We start from the raw sequence: 22,926 nt of genomic DNA on the forward strand, positions 1-22,926 counted from the left end.
TTATATTGATGTAATAAAGGATATATATATATATATATAATTGTCTAATTACTAACATGTTAAAACTACACGAAATTGAAATGTATCTAATGAGATTCCTATTAATATTGGCCTATATAAGGATCGATAATATTTGAATCTAAATCGAACAATCGATATAAAACTAGATACGTCAAAATTCAACTCATCATTTATTTATAAAATGATAATATTTTGAAAGCCTATGAATTATTCCTTGTTTGAATTCAAAAATGACTATATGAAAATCTGTATCAGACTCAGGCTATTTATTTATTTATTTATTTTTTCTAATTATATTAATTTAATGTTTAATTTTAAGGTGCCGCTCTCATTCCAAATCTGTCGAAGCTTCGCACTTTGCCTCTACTATTATTTATATTCACGTTTCCACGAGTCCCAAAATCTGAAGAACAACACATTAAAATCACAAGTGTTCGATTGGAGGTGTGCATTTCACAGCCAATTCGTGGCCGGTTTGGCAAACTTCAGTGAAGCTTCCAACTCCGTCATTTTCCATGTCGCATGGAATTTGTTTGAATGTGAAAACCAACTGACGTTACGCGGATCCGGTTCTGATTCGTAGCACTGCTCTTGATGGACGGATACGTCCACGTGATCCAACGGGAGGAAGCAGAACGGCGACGACCCCAATCCTATCAGCGTGATCTCCATGGGCTTCGAGCGAGCCAACGGTCGTGACCCGCCGCCGTGGACCCACCACCGTCACCTTCTGTTCTTTCCTCGTCCTTTTCCTTTTTCCTTCCTTCCCTCCGCCCTCTTCTCCTCCTCTCTCCGTCCACCCTCCTCCCTCCTCCCCCCTCCTCCTCCTCGGCCCTCCTCTTATATCCCATCCGAGGCCTCCAAGCAAAGTATTTTTTTGTCACTTCTCTGTCCCCTTCATCGTCACAACCGCAATGTCTTCGTCTCCTCCCCTTCTCTTGCTCTCCCTTTCGTTCCTCCTCCTCCTCCTCCTCCCATTCTCTGCCATCTCTGCTCCCGTTACCCTCCAACTCAGCCGACATCCCCTGCCGTCCCACCCCGACCCCCTGCACCGCCTCGCCTCACTCGCTTCCGCCTCCGCCCTCCGCGCATCCCTCCTCAAGAACCGCCACCGCCACGCCTCTCCGCGTCCTTCTCGCTCCCCTCTCTTCCCCCACTCCTACGGCGGCTACTCACTCACCCTCGCCTTCGGCACCCCGCCGCAGCAAATTCCTCTCCTCCTCGACACCGGGAGCCACCTCACCTGGGTCCCTTGCACCTCCTCCTATCAGTGCCGTCGCTGCTCCTCCCCCTCCGCCACCCCCATCACCCCCTTCCTTCCCAAGTCTTCTGCCTCCACCCGCCTCGTCGGCTGCCGCAACCCCCGCTGTCTGTGGATCCACTCACCCGACCTCCTCCTTTCCCGGTGTCCTGCCTGCAACTCCACCTCAGCCGACGGCTGCCCGGCTACCGCCTGCCCGCCTTATGCCATCATCTATGGTTCTGGCTCCACCGCTGGGCTCCTCATGCTGGAGACACTCGCCTTGCCCGGCCGCACCGTCCCCGACGTCACCGTCGGCTGCTCCGTCTTTTCCGAACGCCAGCCAGCTGGCGTCGCCGGATTCGGCCGCGGCGCCCCCTCCCTCCCCTCCCAGCTCGGGTTGAAGCGCTTCTCTTACTGCCTAATTTCTCGGCGCTACGACGACGATGCCGCCGAGAGCGGCTCCGTCGTCCTCGACCCCGCCAAGGAGGATTCCTCCGACGGCCTTAGATTCACGACCTTCCTCAACAATCCCGCGGCCGGTGCCGACGAAGGGTCGCCCTTCTCCGTGTACTATTACATCGGGATGCGCGAGATCGCCGTCGGCGGAAAGAAGGTCAGAGTCCCCCGCTCCGCCCTCGTCCCCAGCCCCAGCGGCGACGGCGGCGCCATCGTCGACTCCGGCACGACGTTCACGTACATGGCCCCGCCGGTGTTCGAGCCTGTGCTTGCCGCATTCGTGGACCGCGTAGCGCACCGGTACAACCGGTCCGCAGACATGGAGGCCCGAACAGGGTTGCGCCCGTGCTTCGCTCTGCCGCCGGATGCGACGGAGGTGGACCTGCCGGAGCTAACCTTCCGCTTCAAGGGCGGCGCCGAGATGCGGCTGCCTCTGGAGAATTACTTCGTGTTCGCGGGGCCGGACAGGGCCGCGGTGTGCCTCACCATCGTCTCCGACGGCGATGGCGCCGCCTCCTCGGATGTGGCCGGAGGGCCAGCGATCATACTGGGCAACTTCCAGCAGCAGGACTACTACATGGTCTACGACTTGGAGAAGGGACGATTGGGGTTCCGGCGGCAGTCGTGCCTCGGGTCGTAACCAACGGTGTGAACCAATTAGTTTTCATTAACCGCCAAAACGTTTCTTAATCAAATAATTATCGTGTGCTTTTTTGTACGGGAAAAAGGTGGTAATTGACTTGATAAAGTTTAATAAAGTTGCCGTAGCTTTAAACTCAACTCACCGTGAGATCACAACCGTTGGACGCCAATCGCACGGCTGTGATGGGGTAAATCGACCTTTCGTGTTACTTCGAAGCCGCTCTTGTTCAAAAAGAAGGTGGCCTTTTGGAACGGCAATCAGATTCCAGCTCATGAAGAGTAAAGGCGATCGATTCAACTTAATGCTGCAGCTACCACGAGGTTCTCATCCTTTTTCATTCCTTTTTATCTTTCCCCGGTTTTGGTGCCATCTTTCTGATCATGGAGTCATGAGGGGGAAGGATCACAGAGATGGGGTCTTGTTTGTCATCTTGTTCCGTTCATGTCGGTGTGCTTATCTCATGCCAAGCACAGACTTTTGTCTCGAGGTTGATGACAACTCAATAACGTAGTAGAGAGCAAAATACATCCGTTAGGGCATGTGCGTTCCGCGTAGTCGTGTGCCTTTTTGTGGTGCCGGTGTTCTGGTGGGTTGTGCATCACAATTGCTTGTGGTTGTCTGTCAATGCTTGCATTAACTCAAGAGATGAGAAGAAGCCACCATGGGAACGGTGTAAAGGTACAGCTGCACCTACGAGGACTTGTGGTCGCTGCCGTTGCAGTTGGGTCGACAACGGGACCATCTTACATTTAACTACGATTCTTTTGCTCGATCCATAGCAAAAGAGTCTGCAGGCCATAGAATCTTTCGCAGCACTTTGAGAAAAGGAGGCTTGATGAATGGGTTTTCTTTTTTTGTTCATCCCACTTTGAGAGATTCATATGTGATAGCAGATAAGATTTTTTAACTGCAAAATCTCGTTGGACAATTGAGGAAAATCCTCTCTTCAATCATTGAATGTGTGCTTTTATCATTATAATTCAGCTCCCTTCTCGCTGGCCGACGACAGTAATCGCTCCTCGCCGAGCTCTGCCACCTCCCGAGAAAGAACCTGTGTGACATCTTCATCTCCTCACTACGACATCATCCAGGCTGCTATCTGTTCTTCCTCAATAGAGCTTCCTTAGCCACATCTCGTCGGGCTGTTCATGTACCTCTCTGGTCACGCCCGTCGTTGCACTACGACCTTTTATCTTCGTCACTCGCGCCAACCTGGTCAACGAGACGCCCGTCAACAGCTCCCGTGCAATCGAGTGCTAAGCTGATCTATACATCACAACTTCCTCATCTCACCTACTGCTATTATTGTTGCTGCAGCAATGACAATGCAGCTTCCTTGTTGATTTACAACAATAGTCCTCGTTGAAGTAGCAACATCACCACCTCCTCACATTGTTGTGGATGCTTTTGATGACTGATTTGCTCTCGATCTGATCCCGTGCTTGTGCTTGCACCGAAAACGAAGATAGTCTTTTCTACTCGACGAACAGCAAATACTCTTGGCAACGATCTTCTGATCAAATCCAAACGGTGCTCGGCGACTGCTTCTCCCTCTCTCTCTTTTGGGAACTCGAGCAGCCCAACGATGGTGTATCTGAACTCCTTCTCCGCCTCGTCCAGCAGTATCCATAATAGCGGGTCAACTGGTTAACGCACTTAGTGCTAACCCTCCTCACTGACTCCCTGAAGCCGCAGCCACAATACTCTCCTTACTGCAAGAACTGCAGATTTCTCACAGATCTATGACAAGAAATGTATATCTCTGACAGATCTATAGCAAGAACTGCAGATCTCTCACAAATCTGTGGCAAGGACTTCAGATCTGCGGTAAAAACTACAGGACTGCGGCCAAACACTTCCACTGTCGAAGGATCCTCTCCACTTCCCCTCAGTGCAACATTCCTCGTTGGGCCCTATCTGCACTGCAACAATGCCCCAAGCGTGGCCTTTGGCGAAGTTGCACCGAGGCGAGTGTAGCTTTGTCGCATCCTACATAGCACCCTTTGGAAGAGATCGAGCAGTCAGGTGGGCGGTGTACTCGAACTCCTTCTCTGCCCCGCCCACCCCCCCGGACTGACTGCCACATCTTTCCTCGTCGCCTGTTCTGCACCAAGTGGCTGCCTCTCCTCCTCCTGCGATCATTCCCTAGAACTGTACTACAGTGGAGCAGTAGCGGTTCCCTAACCAGCGGCGGAGCGACTCTTCACAAGCACATAGTGGGTTTGAACCGTTCACAGCCCACCTCTTCGTTTAATCTAACTCTAATTCATATTAGGAAGGTACGGATAACTTTATTTTAAAAACAAAAGGAGGTATAAATAGGACAAAAACGAAGACAGCAGTCTAATCCTTACAGCAGCACAAAGAGAAGAAAAAAACAGAAATCCAAAAGAAAATGAAGAAAACAAGGACAATACGAAGAGACTGTTCTCAATCATCTAACAGTGTTTTCATCTCAGGTTAGATCAAATCTATAATAGATTCTTATTATGATTACTTGGGGAGAATTAGGGAGGATTTAGATATTAAGCATAGTGACGTGATTCTTGTATCACAGTTATTATCTTGTGATTGTTGCTAAGGTTTTGGGCAAGAGATTGAGATTTATATATTTATTATTCTTATAGTGGATTATCTCTAGTTTGCCTCATGATTTTTACCCTTCACATTGAAGGAGTTTTTCATGTATGCCTTGGTGTTATATTTTATTATGGTTCTATTTAATTCTGCTGTGTGTTATGGCCTGCTAGTATTTATTCATATACAAAATTATTTCTCTTTATATCTCATCACACCGCTCAGTAAAAGCCACCCTCCATGACACACCTTCATCCCCACACAAGGCTTCACTACAATCAGCAACGTGATACACACAGAAGGCCTCACTTCTTCCTTCCATTTCTTCATTCGTCAACAGAACAGACCTGCTCCTCCAGGTTGCACACTCAACAGAATAGATTTGCTCTCCCAAATGCCCTCTTGAGATCGTGACCTATGTGGCGGCTTCGATAATAGCATCAAAACATGTAGCAACAAACTTCCTTTAGCTTCCTCCTTTGTTAGTAGAACTGCTTCTCCATGCCTGCCCTTCAAGACCTGCTCCTTTGATAAAGATCTCGGCTCTAAGGATCTGAGATCTCCTAAAGGGGCAAAGATGAAGATACCTTGTCCGCTAGCGATGACACCTGCTGCAACCACCTCGTCGCATGCAGTGGCCGCCCACACCAAAGCACATCAAGGTGTCACAACTCCAGGAGAGACCTACTTCGACCTCATGTGACATTGAACTACGCCGATGCCTTCTTCCTCCCTGATCGCTTTAGTAACTGTGCCTAAGAAGAAGCATGGTCCATTGCATCTCATCTTAGCCATATCTTCTGACTCTCTTTTCTACAACTGATGACTCTCGTGCTCCTGTAGATATATATCATCAAAATGTCTTCATCATCTACCTCTGATGCTCTAGCTATTGTTCCTATAAGACGTCATAATATTTTTTAATATACAAGCCTTATCACCATCAATGTAGTAGCACTCATCCCCTTCAAATTATCCAAAGGCGACAATTATGCATCTTGGCGTACACAATTTTTTAATATCCTATTTGGCTATGATTTACTAGGCTACATCGATGACTCTCGTAATTGTCTACTAGCAATGAACAACATCTCAGGAGATCCTAGTCCGATATTAAATCTAGCCTACAAACTATGGCTATGCTAAGATCATCTCATACTCTAAGCTATTCAAGCCTTTGCCGTTGATTCCATCACCCCATTATTATCTTCGTGTATATGACTACTATAAAAGCTTGGCACAAGTTGTAAATTACCTTAGCAAATTACTAACATACTCGTATGCTCGGTCTTCTATCCAGTCTAATGAAAATGAAATAAGAGGAAATTACTATTGCTAATTATTTATAACATATTAAAGTTATCATCGATGACTTGGCTTTGATATGTCATTCACTTAGTGATGAAGAAGTCCTAGTTCATACCCTAAATGATCTAGAAGACAAGTACAAGGAACTGACAACAGTAATTCGGGCACGTGACTCACCAATATTATTCGAAGAACTCTATGACAAGTTGACTAACTATGAGATATATTTAAAGTGTGAGGATAAGTTGCCCGGACCAACCATCACAGCTCAAGTCAGTCAAAAATATAAGAGGAAGAGCAATCAATATAATAAGAATGCCAACAAAGATATGGTTAAGTTGTCTCCTGACCCTATGGGTCTCCAACATACCCACCTTCATCCACGTCATTAACTGACCTCACAAGCCAATAAAGAGTCATTTGTCAACTACGTGATAAAGTTGGACACTCCGTGAAAGTCTATCGGTCTCAACCTTGACTCTCTGATCCATCCCGGTGGCCTCAAGCGAATCTCATGACTATTATGACTACTAGCCAACTAAATTAGATTGTGGATTCTGACGTCTCTCATCACATCACTTTCAATCTTCAAACTTATCTTTCCACAATAATTATGGTGGAAATGAAGATATCATCATTGGTGATGGTAAAGGAATTCTCATTACTCACACTGGTTCCACAATACTTAATTCACTTACCATAACCTTTACACTCGATGATGTTTTATGTGCACCTCACATTAAATGAAATCTTATTTCTATTTCTCAATTATGTAAACAAAATAATATCTCAATTAATTTTTTTTTTATTTTTTTCTTATCAAGGATTTGAGCACGAGAATATCCATAGTCCAAGGTTAGAACAAAGACAACATTTATGAGTGATCGTCATTTAGTTGTAGCTCCAATTGATGTGTGGCATCAATATCTTGATCACCCCTCGTCTTTTATTTAACAAAAATTACTTTCTTGTTATTCTCTTCATACCTTTTATACTTGTGATACTAGTAGCATTATAACTAATTGTGAGACTTATCATAGCAATAAAAGTTATAAATTATCTTTTGGAACATTCTTCATGCTTTAAATCATTTGAAATTATTTATACGACCTTGTTCCAATCAACAAGTTCAAATTTTATATCATTTTTATAGACTATTTCACTAATTACATATGTTATATCATTTTTATATCATCTCTACTACCGTTACAATTCGAACTTATCAATATACACTGTGATGTCTATATTTGTTCTCTCTCCTCATAGGGTCATTAGTGTTAATGTTAGTCAACCGTCGGCAGAAGGCTGATGAGATAGGCAATCCCTAGGAGTCACGTATATGTATGTATTGTAAAGGAAATTGCAATACGGTGTTTAATATATGTTGAAACTTATGAGAGATTTTCAAGCGAAAATATTTTTTGCGCTTTTGCTGATTCGAGATTATTATTATTTTTTGTCTACCATATGTTTCCTTGTCATTCAAAGATGGCAGTAAAATATCAATTGATCTTGGTAACCATAACAACAAAACTATAGACTTCCAATTAGTATATAAATCTTTACCATTATTGGAATTTGTAAAAATTCATATTGTTAGCTAAAGAATATGTAGAATGGCAAATTTTCTCCAAAAACCCTTTATTTTGAGTTTCTTTTTGCACAGTATTTTTTTAAAAAAAATAGAAATAACTACTTCAATCAACCCATCAATTTCATTGAAGGAAAAAAAAAAAGGAAAAGTGCCCCTTTCTTTTTTGTTTCTAAGAGAGTGCTCTGCATGAAAAATTCAAAATGGAGGTTCTTTTGGAGAAAAAAATAGAAATGGAGTGTTTTATAGGGAATTCATGCAATTTAGATCTTTATTTATATTTTTTATTAAAATTCTAATCCCCTCACATTATTAATAATGATTATTTTTTAATATAATATTTTTTACTAATATATATAATATTAAATAATTATTATGATAAGTGATTCAACATATGGGTAACCCGACAACATGTCACATTTACTCAAATATATTGTTAACTCAATGCATATGATGAGTAGTCGATATAATGATACTAATTACAATGCTCGATGATGATTTTAAAAAACTCCTCATATTCGAGTAATGCTCAAATATCGTAAAAATCATATATTATCGATCTTTTTAGTTACTAACTTAAGCACTATAGGTATATTATCGAGTAATATATTTTTATATAATTTTTTATTAAACTCACTTATCTCTTGACAATAAATGTATTATAACATAGACTTAAAAGTAAGGTTGATTTTAAAGTCTCAACATCTTAAACAATTAGGATATGCTTTAACAATTTACAAATGAAAGGATTTTTAAATATATTTGTTATTAACTCAACATATTCATTACAATATTTTTATTTTAATAATATATTATATATTACTTATTCTTTATACAATCCTCAAATATTATAAAGTATTACTGATTTAATAAGTATTTTATATAAATTTTCTTTTAGTCTGAAAGAAGATATAGGATGATCACACATAAGTTCAATGCTGCTTGTTGTTTTAACTACCTCACTTTTATTATATAAATAATATTTTTATCAATCTTTTCAGCTTATTAAATAATTAATTATCAGTTATTTTACATAAATTAGATGTTTTAACTAATAATTAATTCGCAATTGCAACGTTAATATCTATATGTATAAAACGTCAAATGTGCGATCCCGAACCATTGTAAGAATTCAACGGTGAAGTTGGAGACACGAAGCAACATTTAACGGTGAATGATGAGCCAACTCAGAAGGACGTTTTAGGATGCCAAATTCCTCATACTCACGACTCTCTCTCGCACACACACACGTGCAACTCACCACTATATTATATATATAGAGTTCGTAGGATTAAATCCCTAAGTGGACCCGTCTTCCCTCCGCGCTTGCCGATATGATTTCGTGCCCCCTTCCGACCTCGCTGGAAACCCTAGCGCCCACGGCCGCAGCCATGGAGAATCCACTGGCTGTCGCAAGCAACGTCAGGCACCTCCCCCGTCATAAGCTCTTTATGTCATTTGCAGCCCATTCCAAGAGATCCGGCATGGTCCGATTTCCTTTCGCCTTTCTCGTATCCATTAAAATATGCAAGGATCCTGTGTTTTCCCGTTCGCATGTTATTTTGGGATCCGATTATGTGTTTTTCGGGGTTTCTTATGTATCTTGTTGGTTCTTTGCGTAGGTCGTATTCCTTTTTCATTCTCTACAAGTGAGGATAAGCCGTTTTAAGCGCTTTATGTTGATGTTTGTCCGATAGTGGGATTGATAGTGCTAAATTTTGTTTGTAAAGATTGTATTTTGGTTCTGTTGATCCAGAAGTTGATATGTTGAAGTTCATCTCCCTTTCCGGTATAATTAGGTGCAGTGCCACTCTGACTGTTGTATAACCATTTGAAGGATTGGTATCAGCTGAATTTTCCAAGTTGCTTGTGGATGCCACCTTTCACAGGCCTTTATTAGGACGCATGCAAATCTGGATTCCATCACATTAGCTATACGTCACTCCTGGCATTTTTGTTTGATGTGATTCAATGCACCTAAATTTCATTTACCGTTTACCTTTTGACTGTTTAAGCAAACTACCGCCCTGGCCAATTAACTCTTGAGATGTTTAAAAGAAGCATGTGACAGCCGTATATGATACCTGCTATAATGTTCTTTAATGTTCTACATTTTAATTTCCTCTGGTATTTTTTCTCTCGCCTATTCCTTCCGTTGTTATTCTCATGTTGAATCCATGTTGCCCCTAGAGCTCCTTGTTTCCCAATAGATCGCATCTATTTTTTGTAGATTCTCTCCAAAATCCTACCCATCATTGGTTCTGATCTGCTGTGGGAGGTGTCGTTGGTGACATATATATGATATTTTCATCTTTCTTCAGTTAAAGATGGCATCTTGATCATCCCATTTCCTTGTTTTGGTTTGTTGGATGTGCAAGAGGGTGAGTCTTGGCATGATGGTAATGTTGCCGTACAACTTAGATTGTTGGGGATAAGCTCATGGATATACCCTCTCTACTTACAGGGTTACGGTTGTTTAATCCCTGCACTGATGGGAGCCTCACGCACTAGGTCACCCATTTTTTTCCCTTTGTTGCCTAGCGCCGTTCATGTCTTTCGCTGTTGCAATCACTTATGTTTTACTATGGTTTTTCACTTCTATGCTAGGTTTTTTACTTGGTTTAGATTTTGACTTCATGTTAAGTTTATCACTTAGTTTAGATCCACTTGTCTGTGTTTATATAGTTCTCTATTTCAGAAAGTGAAAATTTAGAGGTTTTGTCTTTGGGTTTTAATTCGTTTTGCTTCAAAAATGATAAATATTGCTTTCTTACTTTTGTCAGCTACAAGTTGTTAGTGTCCATCAAAGGGTGAAGGCAGCTAGCTCGCTGTATTCAGATTGTGATGTAGATGGTAAGTAAGTAGTGTTTTATCAATGTAGTTGTTGCCATTGATGGTTTAGCAGCCTAAAGCTTTTCATCGATGGAAATTAAAATGGGAATTGAGTCTCTCTGCATACCTTTTCTTGGATGCTAGTTAGAGAGAAGATGTGTTAAATTAGTTAACATGTTTGTATCCAAAAAGTTTGGTGATATGGATTTGTAGGAAATGACTTCTTGTAAAGGAGATCTTACTAGCTATCAGAGCTGGCAGAATAATAACATTGATATTAATGAAGCCAAATAGATTAAGGCCATTTGCTGATCTTGGCAGAATATGATGATACCTATGTTGCCCATCTTATGATTGTGGATCTAATTTTTGAAGAAAATTGTGTGAAATTGATTGTCTGGAACCGGATCTTCAGAACAAATACAAAAACCTGTTATAAATGTCATAAATGGACAACATCCAGAACTCTGAAGATCCAGTTACTTTCTAATGCATATAATGGACAACACCCACAACTTTCACGACTTGTAATGAAGGTTGTAGATATCAGTCCTCTCTTTTAATTTAATTTCATTATTGCAATGTTTCCTTTTAATCACGTGTTATGAAGGTTGTAATACCATTTTTCATTTCAAATTTAATTTCGTTGATATTTTCTGTTATTGTGATGGTTGTTTTAGTTGGATACAATGGAAAATAATACAGGATAGCGACCATTTTTGACTAAGTAATTTTGCAACAATAAAATAGTAATATCATGAATAGTACAGATGCTGTAATGATTAGAAATTCGAAAGGTATCATTCTATTGTATGAGTTATGATGAAATTCAATAATTTTGATGTTCCTCTTTTATAGCAATCTTCATAATTATAATGGCTTAATGACCATTATTATCCAATTTGTGAAATACCTTGCTATGTCATTGTGCTGACAGTCTTATTTGTGTAATTTTCTTGTATTAAATTTTTAATCTCGGGGGTCCATTTTGACGTAGTATGGTGCATTTCTGGTACTTCTGTTGTGAAATCCAATCCAGTACGTTGCAAGTTCTTGCATATACTTTTCCTTACTTATAATTGACTGATTTTCTACATTTAAGCTTTTTCTACTTTTTAGAAGTTTTTGTGCTCAAATGGTCCAGCTTATAAATCTTTTGCTACCTCAAATTTGTTTGATGATTAGTTGTGAAAGTAATTTGCTTGTTACCTTTGATAGGAATTCAAGAGACCCAAATAATTGATAGATGAGATACTCTGGTCACTATCTTTTCTTGACGGATGTGGAGCCATTATTATTCTTTAACATATTCACATATATGATGTAGCAATCTTTAGTTGAGGGAAGTGGTTCCGTTATTATTCTTTAACATAATCACACATATGATGTCAAACTTGGTCTTTTTCTATGTTTGGACAGATGGAAATGATTGTAAATTGCATTAAGTATTTTCTTGGCTTCCCTACATTATTTGTTAGGTAGTGTTCAAAGATCTTGCTAGACAAAGTTATTGGTTTTCGTTCAGGGAGCAATTAGGTTTGTGAGCTTTAAAAATATCTCGCAGTTCAATCAATGAGATGTTTTCTAATTCAGCTACCCAACACATTCAGTCTGAAAATTAATTCCATCATTTTTGCATGCTTGACTTATTTTCAAGTGACCTAATAATTTTCAGTTATTGACATACAGTACAAAAACCATGGAAGACAGCTGATGCTAGGCTTGTGCTTGAAGATGGCTCTATATGGAAAGCTAAGTCTTTTGGCGCTTCCGGAACACAAGTTGGTGAAGTCGTGTTCAATACATCTTTAACAGGGTAACTATGTTTCTTCCTTCTGCTGTATTTATGCAATGGTTGCAGTCCTATATCCAATTATAGAACTAGAAGATACCTGCTTTAATGGGATCTTTTTAGCAGTTTCTTTTTTCATTTGTTTTTTTAATCTTCTTGACCATGACGCTCTCAAATTAATGTCACATGCTGTAAAGCAGTAATATTTAATTAAACAAAAAGTGGTGTGTGCCATTTAGTTTGACCTTTTGATGCTGAGCCCTGCTTGGAGCCAATTTCATGCACATGGCTCGCACATGAAACTTAACAACTTTCGACCAGAACTGGTTGGATTTTGACCAGTTTGATCTTTGGCTGAAACTGGTGGACCACTAATGATAGGTTACCAGTATGTACCACTTGGTACGGTTGAAACACCCACAACAAGAAAAAAAATTATTTGAATTTTCTGGTTCAAAATTATGGCATATGTACAATGTATTGGGTTGAAAAAAAACCACAACAAAGAAATCCATGGGATTATCTGGATCAAAATTATGACAAATATCCAGCATATTTGAGTTGGAAAACATCACAACAAGAAAATCTATCAGACTATCAAGAATTATGACAAATATGCAACATAACTGAGTTGTGAACGAGATTAAGATCCAAGTTATTCACAGATCTGGACTTGACTATCATATGGTTCACATTAGTTGCATTTCCTTAGTAATAAAAATGGCAGTCTTGAGGCAGATTCAATGTGTTAACTATGTGGCAGTATGTGAGAAGGATATATTTTGAAATATTTTTTCAAATTATAGAAATACTAGAAACTATAATTGATGTCTGGTATATAAGTTAATGAAATGCAACTTGAGAATTATTTTGGAGTTCTCAGGTTAAGGTAATTTGATAGGTTACTGTATGATATACTTTGCAATTTCTGTATATGCACTTATCTAGATGGACATTTTTTAATGAACGTGAAGGTTGAAACCTTTTTTTCCTCTAAAGCATGCGTAGATGGATTACTCTGTAGTCTGTTCATGATTTGCTTGTATATTATGAGCAAATAAGATTAAAGGATAAGATTTTGGTATAATGGTAAGTTTGCTTGTTGTTTTTTATTCTAGATGACTAGGGGTCAAGTCATGGAAACTGCCTCTCTTCTTGTAGTTCATAAGTGTGTACATTAGCGAAGGCCTTATGCATTGGATTATCAACTTTTGTGATAAGCAAATAAGATAATACAAAATCTTGATCTTTTTTACTGAAGGTGGTCACCATTAATACAAGAACATGATATGAGTTAAGAAGGCTATTTGTATCATTTGAAATTTTATCAGGGTTCATCCTTCCTGAGGATTCTCTAATATGAGGAAGATAAGACCTCTAAAAAGTTAATCCATGGAGTGCTTTACTGCTCAATCAATAAAGAAAATAACCGAGTATCCTTAAGAAGCCTACAATGTCATTCTTACAGGCTAGTAATTCTCATTTTGTAGCTGAAACAGACTATTAAAAAAATAGATTCTGCCCTTCTGTTATTGTTTTTGCCGAGTATCTTGATTAGGATATATAGACTTCACTGAGGCTTCAAACCAAAGGAGGGAGTTGGGACTCCTTTCCAGTTCTTATCAGAGGTCATGAACGGTCGTGAGAACCCTGACTGACAAAGGGCTTCCAAGTCCTGGCTGAATAGGAAGTGGTCTGATTGATCTTGCTGCCAGTATTGTCCAGCTGAACTAGTTGTGGCATTGTCAATTGAACTAATGGGTTTTTTGACTAGCTAAGGTGGGTGCTCAGAGCAGGTGGATTAGTCTCATGAGAAACTTCAGTACCAAATTAGTTAGAACTCTGATTTATGGTAATTTCAGCTGAAATAATTTCAGGCATTTGCGTGATTCAAGGTGAATTCCTACATAAATTAGCTCAGCTCTTAACTCAGTTTTACAATTCCGGAGTAAATATTTCAGATGTTCACATGGTTTTCATCTATGGAAGTTTGCTTGTAAATGTTCATTTGCTGGGAAAGACAGGGTATAGTGAAGTACTTCTTGGATTTTTTTACTTTTATTTGCTTGGGAATGCTCTATGTTTCCTAGTTGCTTGTTTTGGTCATTTCAATTTGGAACCTGATACTTTTAGAACCTAAAATGCTTCTTACCTTTGCAAAGTTCCAGTGTTTTTAACTCATCAAGTATCATACTTGTGATGTAAACAAAAAAAGTTACCTGAACACAGGATGAACCTTGTTTTCTGCTGCATATATTGTTGTTCAAGTGATTTGACATTTTTTGTTACTCTGATGCTTTCCTAGTACTAGAATTTTTTTACATTTCAAATTTTGAATAGGTATCAGGAGATTCTAACAGATCCCAGCTATGCTGGACAGTTTGTTTTGATGACAAATCCTCATATCGGGAATACTGGTGTTAATCCTGGTGAGCGAACCGATGTTCTAACACTGTTGTCCCAGTTTTAGCAGATATTTCATGTGAAATTTTTCTAAAATTTAAATTGGTTGATCTATCATCCTACAGATGATGAGGAATCAAGTCAATGCTTCCTTGCTGGTCTGGTGATCAGAAGTTTAAGCATCTGGTACAATCCACTATAATCAATTTGTATGTATGAATGATAATATAAGAATTTTTTTTCTGTTACCTAACTACATACTCCTATGTGCCTCCATTAGCACTTCAAATTGGCGTTGCACGGAATCTCTTGGTGATTACTTAGCAAAGAGGAACATCATGGGCATATGTGAGACATGCCCTGCAATTACTTCTTTATTTTAATTTAGTCTTAGGTCAATTCATGTCTTTCTCATTTTCTTGTGGGGTCATGGTGCAGATGATGTGGACACTCGTGCAATAACACGAAGATTGAGACAAGATGGAAGCCTTATTGGTGTCTTAAGTACTGAAGAATCTCAAACAGATGAAGACTTGCTTGAAATTGCTCATAAATGGAAAATTGTTGGTAGGATTTAGGTTCATATACTATAATTTCTTCTACTTTGTAAAATTCTTTTTCGTATCTGAAACTGGTGTTAAACTAATCCACTAAAGGCTTTTTTTTTTTTACAATAGTTTTTGTATTAGCCCTAGTGCTTTTTTTTTCTTATGAATTGTGATTTTTCAATAACCTGGTAATATAGTGATAGCTTAAGTTGGAGCCTCTATTTGTTTTGATCTCATTTATGCAGTTTTTGTACCTGAAATGCTGTTTGTAGTATGATAGTAATAGAAAAAATGATCTTGTTGAATCCTTACTACCATATGGAGAATCGACAACGAGGACCTTAGCTTTCTGATTGGCAACTCTCCCAAGCTATGGTTTTTCACTAATCTTGATTTATGTTGGGACACATTGAAATTCTGCAGGCTTTTAAGTTCTTTCCAACTGAAGACTCATCTAATTGCAATATTGGTCTGATCGTCAGAGTATTACTATGATCCATCATATTGCTGTGGTCTGCTAAACTTGATACTTGATTTAAATCAAACTACTTATAACTTGCCTTCAACTGCTAACTTGATGTGTATATTGCAGTATATATTTTGGCAACAAAGTGGGGCTTCAATTACAGAAAGCAAACATTCAGTTTCTTAGAATCTAGAAAAGTACAACCAACACCAGAGCAACTTTGATGATTTCCCTTAACCCATAAGGTTAACTAGAAGGATAATGTTAATACAGGAAACTAAGAAGCATGGAGTTATGTGTAAACACCAACCTCTGTCTTGTAATTATTTTTTTCACTTATTGATTTGATTAGTTGCGACGTTAGCTGATTGCAGTAAGAACAATGTTCTGGGGTTACTTTTTGTTCATATATGATGGTTGGTTACTTGATAAAAATCACATGAGATTGGTTAGTTCTATAATTTGGTATCATGATGAGAAAACATATTCTTTTCTTTTGCAGGTGTTGATTTGATCAGTGGTGTTTCATGTAAAGCCCCATTTGTTTGGTCTCAGAAAACACATTCAGAATGGGAATTCCACAAAGATCAGAACCAAGTTGAGAATTTTCATGTTAGTATAACTATATCCATGACAAGCTACTGGGTTAGATGTGTTATTCTGAAAATTCATTTTCTTTTTTACATTTCGTGTTGGTGGTAGGTTGTTGCATATGACTTTGGCATCAAGCATAACATTTTGAGGCGCCTGGCATCCTATGGATGCAAAGTCACAGTTGTGCCTTCAACTTGGCCTGCCACAGAGACATTAAAAATGAAACCTGATGGTGTTCTGTTTAGCAATGGTCCTGGAGACCCAGCTGCAGTTCCTTATGCAGTGGAAACAGTAAAGGAAATAATTGGTAAGGTTCCAGTTTTTGGAATTTGCATGGGCCACCAGTTGCTTGGCCAGGCTTTGGGTGGCAAGACGTTCAAGATGAAGTTTGGTCATCACGGTGGTAACCATCCAGTTGGCAACCTGCGGAATGGACGTGTTGAGATAAGTGCTCAGGTTTGTGTATTATCTTATTTAGTTAAGGTTAATACTGTTTCTTTGCTATTTCCTCTTGGTTTCCACCACTCTGATTTGAATGATTAGCTTTCATATTTCCAAATCATCAATCTGCCTGATGAGCTTAAGGCCAGAAAGCCACTCCTTGGAGATATCTAGCTTCTAGATAATTAATAATTTTTCTTGGGAGAAACTTATCTGAGAGAGCCAAAGTAGAGCACAACTTTTAACATCAAATATTCTGTGATGCCTCTACTCTAGAACTTTTTTTATATAATAAACCCCATCAATAATTTTATTCCTTTCATGCTTTCAAATCGTTTGTTTTTTCAAAAATTTAGATTCTTTAATTTGTCAACCTGCAAGTTCTTTTCCCCCCTTTTCTGATATCTATTGTATTGTTCTGGCAGAACCATAATTATGCAGTTGACCCTGCATCCCTTCCTGCTGGGGTTGAAGTAACACACATAAATTTGAATGATAAAAGTTGTGCTGGCCTTGCTTGTGCGGAGTTAAACCTCATGTCCCTCCAGTACCATCCAGAGTCCTCTCCTGGGCCCCATGACTCTGATCCTGGTGAGAATTATTTATTGTCTGTTATCATTTTCTTTAGTCGATAGAAATATCAGTTGAATGATTCTTTGGTGTGTATATCTGACACAAAATTGAGATTATAATTGAATCAAGAAAACTCTATTAACCATCAAACTATACAAAAAAAACCATATTTTATTCACATTTGTTAAGTAATTAGGTCAAGTGAAGGGTCCAGCTTGATTGTTGAAGCACAAAATCACAGGGAATCCATGTGATTATATGCCAATTAGCACATAGTGTATAAAAATATTAGCATATTCAGCATACTCTGTTGGATCTTAGGACCATCTATGGTAGAGAGCTACGTGGCCAGTACTTGACAGTTATAGTCTTGGGTTTAAGCTGAAATTTGGCTGAACATTAAGGTGGATGTGAGTTATGTTTGAGCTAGTTAAACCCATTTAACTTGGGTCTTCTTGTTGGGTTAGAGAAGCATAAGGCTAGATGAAGACTTCTATTGTCACTATTACTCTATTAGGTCACTTTTTGGACACGCTTAACTTAGGAAGGTTGTGCCCGCCAATAGTTTTCACATGTAAGGTTCTTGAGGTCTAGTTTCTGCAAAAGACTGTGGATGGTTTTGTTACAATTGGATTCGTGGTATGGTTGCAATAAGCAAAGTGGACTCATCTCATAGGTATGAACTCCATGAATCATGGAATTATTATCCTATCAAGTTTTCAGCACAAGTTCTAATTGCACATGTGGCTGTAACATCAGCTTCATTATGTGGTACATATGGGTAGACTTGGCAACCACTAAATTGATATGAGCTGAAAGAGTTCTTTTAAGTTGGCCTTTGACAAAACTTTCGAATATTGGTGCAGAAAATTTTGTTTGTAGCTATATGCTCGGACATTGGTGTTGGGTTCTTATTGTATCATATGGCCTGGATCCAGAGTTTTAAATGGCCGTAAACAATCTTGGTCACATCCTCGGGTTGGGTTTGAATAGGATAGCAACATGTGTTCTATGCAATGGAAGATATAAAACATGATGCAAGATCCCAGTACATTTAGTTTTATATCAAGCTTTAACTAATTTCTCCTGTAGTTTCACAAGGCATTGAAATGCCCACTTTGACATTTAATTATTAGGAATAAAGATAAGATTCAGTGCCTTTGATGTTTAAAGGTAGTGGTGGATTCTATACAGCTAGGACATTCTAAAATCTTGAAGATAATATGTATGATATTTGCTGAATCAACATTCCAATCATGATGTTCGACTTAAGCGTAATTAGGTCAAGTGGAATTTGATCACTCTTTGTGCGATCATCATGTTCTTGTGTTGCAGCTTTTAGGGAATTCATGGAGTTGATGAAGGCAAGCAAGAAATGACGATGGTTCTTGTAAAGTCGAGTCCTGGATTGGGGCATCTTGCAAGGAAAACACCTCTGAATTAGAAAAGCAGACAAGAGGTGACTTAAGCTGATGCAGTCAGTATAGTCTCTTTGCGAGTGTGTTAGTCTTGCAGCTAAAAAATGCCTCTGGATTATCTTCGCTGCTGCAAGCTATTAATTACGTCGGAAAAGCCAGCAAGTTGTTTGTGTCAGCTTCATATTCTGATGGTGAGCGTCTTTGTTTACCGAAATGCTATTTTTCCTTCTGCAGAATTATGTTTACTGAATTCGCCACATGCTTTAATATATTGTGGTAACCATTGGGATTTAGTGTTTGTGTCATGCTGCAAGTGTTCTGGTTTCTACCTAGTTGATCAGTGATTGGTAATTTCTCAAGTTAACCAGATTGAATGGTCATGTGTATCTTGCTTTTCTTCCTAGAACTAGTTTTGACCAAAACCATCCTTAGTTTCTTGTCACCCACACAGTGCAGAAATTATGAATCTGATATAAATATATATTGCAAAACGTAAATTTTTGTAGGCATATATATGCATGCAATGCCTCATATGTTGTATATCGAATCTATGAAAGGATAGATATGCAAAACCTCTTACCCTTTTTACAGAATGTTCATTATAATTATAATTATAATTATACATATATATATATGAATTATATATTTATATAAAAATATTATTTCAAAAGATGTCATCTAACGTAGCTGATTAAACTTTTTACCCTTTAATAATAAGGTTTAAGGATTTAAATTATAAGCTTGCATGTTATCAATGTGATTGCGCACAAATACTGAATGGACTGACATTAAACACCATTCCAATTTCTAACAAAAACCTTAACCTTAAAATATCTTGACATGTTTTTATGAAGATGTATGTTACGATACACCAAAATTTTTTCTTATATTAGGATCTGACGTACTCTCGACTAACCTTTCCCTTCTTCTATCCTACACTTTAACCATGAACGGTGATCACAGTAAATAAATCGTATGCCGTTTCACGACTCGCATTGATCACAATCATAGAAGACCAACAAGGAGGTGCCCGAATTATGGCATTTATACTTCCCTTTCCTTGTAAATTTCCCAACCTGAATCACACACACACATATATATATAACCATTATTAAAAACGCAATTACTGTTTCTTTATTTCTGCGTCAAAAGATTATATATTACCTATTTAATATTATACTATCTACCATACCAGGAAGAGAAGTAAGAAAGAAAACAGACCAGCCACGGTCACTAAAACGTCGTCAAAACGGAAACGTGAAAGAAGACGACGGAGGTAGAAGCACGTCACCGTCACCGTCACCGCCACAGTCGATGGTCGTCACGGTCGTCAATGGCCTCGTCACACAACGACGCTGCAGGCGGTGTTCTGCTGGAAGCGGACGATTGGCGCCGGGGCGTCGCTTTGTGACTTGCCGCTGTCGACGATGAGGAAAGCAGGGCAGTTGGCCTGGAGGCGGTAGTGGCCGGAGATCCAGGTGCCGACCTTCCACCGGAGGCGGCCGTCGACGCGGACGTAGAGGAGGAGGTAACCGGCGCTCTCGTCTTGGGAGATGGAGTCGGCGAGGTAAGGGGCGAGGGGTACGGCGGTGCCGTAGAGGTAAGGGGACCAGATGGCGACGTCGTTGTGGCCGAGGTAGCCGGGCGGGAGGAAAGTTGCGGCGGTGAACTGCTGGCCTTTGTAGGCGGCGTAGGCGTCAAGGCGGTCGTAGTAGATGCCGATGCGACCGTTGGGGTTGCGGGAGGAGAGGGTGACCTGGAGGACGGAGGTGAGGAGGGCGGCGTCGCCGTGCGTGAAGTTGAACTGGAGGAGGGAGAAGTCCTGGAGATAGAACATGGGCTTGGTGGGGCGGAGGACGAGCCAGACGATGAGGACGGCGAGGAGGAGGACAACCACCAGCGACAGGAAGGCCGCCAACAGCCGGAGAAACAGCTTGTGCCGCTTGTGCTTACCGTGGATGCCGCAGTCCTTCGCCATGATCGATCCAACAGAGAGAGAGAGAGTGGTTGAAGGAGCGGAGTAGCGAGTGTGACTTATAAACGCACAGGTGCGGCTTGTTGTCACAGTCGAAGCTTTCAAGTTTTCTCCCTAAAAACAAAATAATGAGACCTGCAGTATATATTTACTTTGTTTCCTCTTATCTTCTCTTTTTTCTTCTGTGATTTTTCAAACATTTATTCTTCCTTAATCATAATTAAATTCTAAAAACTAACTAAAGAGTAATCTTGATTTTATTTTTGGTTACTAAACTTGTGAGCCGATGAAGATCTCAAAATCATAATTAGGCATATTTATAAAATTATATTTTAACTTAATTACATAATGGATAATTCCTTTGTAGTAATGATAACTCGGAAAATAGTAAGTACATAAGTACTAATGCCGCTAGTTTGATCTAATTTCGATGGACATCTCATGCCATCTCATGAACCGTATATAAAAGAAAATGCTGTTCTACGACCAATAATAAAACCAATTACCAAAAGCATAAATATGATATCTCTTCTTTTAACACGTTAGAATAAAGTTTGAGATCCTAATCTCAACTATATATATATATATATATATATATATCAAGGAGACAACCACAGCTAACATATATATCAGAGAACCTTTCAAGTTATTCAGCAAAAGATGTAGGGGAACATGAGAACATCATGCACCAAGGGTTAGCGGACCATGAATGATTCCAATGGGCTTGGATGGCTAAATGTCACGAGCCGCCTGATGGGCTTAATTGCTCTTCAATTTTGTTGATCCAAATAGTTAATAATAATATAATTATTAAATTTTTATAAGTCAATTTTAGTCTTATCAATTTTTAACGTGAAACTAATCAGGATGTTACAATTTTAAGCTTGATGGCGTTGTCAAGACCCAACATAACTTAGATCAAATCTGGGTACGATGCACGTGAGGTGTAGCCCAATGGTAGCTTAACGTTGTGACTCTTTGACTCCATCTATAAATAGATCTTTCATATTCGAGCTCTCTTAGAGCTCTAATACCAAATATCATAACTCGAGTTTAATGGGCTAACTAACTTGTCAACTTCATTTGACTTAAACCATTAGTCATAATATTTAAGCTGAAGTTGATAGTAGTATGATATTTGAAAGTCAATCTTAATCTTGTGACTTTCGATATGAAACTAATCAAGATATTAAATTTTTTTTTACTCAAGGGTTTGACATCCTTGTGAAGGCCCAGCATAGCTTGGATCACTCTAGTATGATGCATGTAAGATATAGCTTAATGATAGCTTCACGTCATAATGAGTCCTCTAACTTTATCTACGGACAGTCCTTTTCTACTTAAACCCACTCCTTTGTTTGACCTAAATTACTAATTAAAATACTTAAAATTAATTATAGTATACTTATTATATTATTATAAATCAATATTAGTCTTGCTCGCTTGCAAATGATTTAGGTAGCTAATGAACTTTGTTTTTAACTCGATTGTTCCATGTTCATCAACAATTTATGGTCACAGAACAAAGTATAGTATGCACCGCTACTCCAAATAAAGCCCGATTGTTTAAACACCGTCTTAGTTTATGGTCACAGAATCCTCATTAGGGAATAATTCTGACATGACAAGTCTAAAGTAATAACGAGGAATTCAGTAGCAGTCACATATGATGAGATCAGATCTTCAATGCATTTTAAATATTCTATCCTATAGACTTGAGCATGGTAAGTAAAGAAGCTTTTCAAAAACAGCATTTTTCCCAATATAAATCATAAGACTTTTTTTTATTCTAGCCTTGCTTTCAGTTCAATCCTCGTAAAAATTTTATCCTCCGGCCTCTTCCAAATTCTATTCAAAAGTGGAGAAAAGCTACTACTGCCACCCTTTGTTAAGATACGAATAGACTAGATGATTGTTCCAGTATGAGTAAGACAGAGTCCTCACACAGAGTAGAGTATAATATACCATGTATCATCTTTTTCCGGCTCTTGCATTTGACTAAATATCTTGTATACAAAGCAACTAAACAGGACAGCATTAAATGG

General features: G+C 39.1%; 3 protein-coding genes across 3 annotated transcripts; 2 read left to right on the forward strand and 1 right to left on the reverse strand.

The window, feature by feature from the left end:
- Positions 1-801: 801 nt before the first annotated feature.
- On the forward strand, positions 802-2,500 carry LOC103988506 (probable aspartyl protease At4g16563). The gene has a single exon (XM_009407041.3). The coding sequence runs from the start codon at positions 936-938 to the stop codon at positions 2,358-2,360; it is 1,425 nt and encodes a 474-aa protein (XP_009405316.2). The 5' UTR covers positions 802-935; the 3' UTR covers positions 2,361-2,500.
- A 6,631-nt stretch (positions 2,501-9,131) lies between these two features.
- Positions 9,132-19,199, forward strand: LOC135641867 (carbamoyl phosphate synthase small chain, chloroplastic-like). Its single transcript, XM_065157649.1, has 11 exons — positions 9,132-9,326; positions 10,623-10,692; positions 12,361-12,487; positions 14,804-14,892; positions 14,992-15,052; positions 15,147-15,214; positions 15,305-15,433; positions 16,383-16,492; positions 16,583-16,930; positions 17,341-17,506; positions 18,824-19,199. The coding sequence occupies exons 1-11, from the start codon at positions 9,174-9,176 to the stop codon at positions 18,865-18,867; spliced, it is 1,365 nt and encodes a 454-aa protein (XP_065013721.1). The 5' UTR covers positions 9,132-9,173; the 3' UTR covers positions 18,868-19,199.
- An 839-nt stretch (positions 19,200-20,038) lies between these two features.
- LOC135641151 (NDR1/HIN1-like protein 1) lies at positions 20,039-21,418 on the reverse strand. The gene has a single exon (XM_065156248.1). It carries the CDS (start codon positions 20,882-20,884, stop codon positions 20,249-20,251), a length of 636 nt encoding a protein of 211 aa, XP_065012320.1. The 5' UTR covers positions 20,885-21,418; the 3' UTR covers positions 20,039-20,248.
- Between the last annotated feature and the right edge of the window lie 1,508 nt (positions 21,419-22,926).

The sequence above is a fragment of the Musa acuminata genome, chromosome BXJ3-6 (assembly GCF_036884655.1).
Source record: "Musa acuminata AAA Group cultivar baxijiao chromosome BXJ3-6, Cavendish_Baxijiao_AAA, whole genome shotgun sequence".
Taxonomy (NCBI): domain Eukaryota; kingdom Viridiplantae; phylum Streptophyta; class Magnoliopsida; order Zingiberales; family Musaceae; genus Musa; species Musa acuminata.

What these genes read in the sequence shown, in the direction of transcription:
- LOC103988506 (XM_009407041.3), top strand. Translation starts at nt 936, where the DNA reads ATGTCTTCGTCTCCTCCCCTTCTCTTGCTCTCCCTTTCGTTCCTCCTC.
- LOC135641867 (XM_065157649.1), top strand. Translation starts at nt 9,174, where the DNA reads ATGATTTCGTGCCCCCTTCCGACCTCGCTGGAAACCCTAGCGCCCACG. An exon ending in TCATAAATGGAAAATTGTTG is followed by an intron (nt 15,434 to 16,382) that starts GTAGGATTTAGG and finishes TTTCTTTTGCAG; the next exon opens with GTGTTGATTTGATCAGTGGT. An exon ending in ACCAAGTTGAGAATTTTCAT is followed by an intron (nt 16,493 to 16,582) that starts GTTAGTATAACT and finishes TGTTGGTGGTAG; the next exon opens with GTTGTTGCATATGACTTTGG.
- LOC135641151 (XM_065156248.1), bottom strand. Translation starts at nt 20,884, where the DNA reads ATGGCGAAGGACTGCGGCATCCACGGTAAGCACAAGCGGCACAAGCTG.